Genomic DNA, 864 nt, shown 5'->3' with positions numbered 1-864 from the left:
ATATATATATATATATATATATATATATATATATATATATATATATATATATATATATATATATATATATATATATATATATATATATATATATGTACCGTATTTGCCTTTCTCGCAATTGAAATTGAATTTATCAAGCTTACATTTAGCAATCGTTTGATAAGGAATAGCACAGCTCAAGATAATATATATTATGCACATTCAAATACGCTGTGACATATGTTCTATGCTCGACGGTTTATTTTATTTTTTATTTGTAAGGATGGATGATGACACACCCTGAAGGAACATCGAAAGGTGCATTGTGAACGATGACAATAAGTGATTTGTGGGATTGTTGTTTAATAATGCGGCATTAAGCAATTGGAGGGTTGGATGAGACGATTTAACCGTAAATTAACTATGATAAATGCTTTATGGATGAGGGAACGAAATTGTAATAATATTTGGAACAAAAATTTCATTGTTGAAATAACAAATTGAGAACACAAATGATTTTGATAAGCTGGAATCGATGTAAATCAGAGGAAAAAGAAAATCAATGTTTATTTTTTCCTTTTCAGGTACTCGTGTTGAAGATGCCAAAGCACTGATTGCGGCTGCTAATTTACGAATGATTTCATGCGATGACTTGGATCAAGCCGCGAAAATGGTTGTAAAATTGTCGGAAATAGTTCAGCTGGCACGATCGGTAGCAGTTGATGTCTCTTTCCAGCTTCCCTCTTGAATTTCGGTTCTAACAGAAAGTGATGCAAAGTTAGTATGCGATGTTAATATTAGTTTATCCTTTTTATCCATTTTGTTATTATATTTCTACGATCAGTTGAAACAAGAAAGTTGTCTGCCTTCGGTAGTGATTATATT

The 864-nt window shown here is 30.8% G+C and overlaps 1 protein-coding gene across 1 annotated transcript in view; it reads left to right on the top strand.

Annotated features, from left to right (window-relative positions):
* The window catches only part of LOAG_17925 (succinyl-CoA synthetase), a 4,468-nt gene extending 3,604 nt beyond the window's left edge, over nucleotides 1–864 (top strand). Inside the window, exon 10 of the mRNA XM_020450593.1 lies at nucleotides 564–864. Coding sequence (XP_020305712.1) covers nucleotides 564–727 — 164 coding nt within the window. The 3' untranslated portion in view covers nucleotides 728–864. The remainder of the gene's footprint in view (nucleotides 1–563) is intronic.

Source organism: Loa loa (assembly GCF_000183805.2).
Source record: "Loa loa unplaced genomic scaffold supercont3.152, whole genome shotgun sequence".
Taxonomy (NCBI): Eukaryota; Metazoa; Nematoda; class Chromadorea; order Rhabditida; family Onchocercidae; genus Loa; species Loa loa.
The sequence above is the reverse complement of the archived record's forward strand: the minus strand, read 5'-3'. Positions and strand labels throughout refer to the sequence as shown.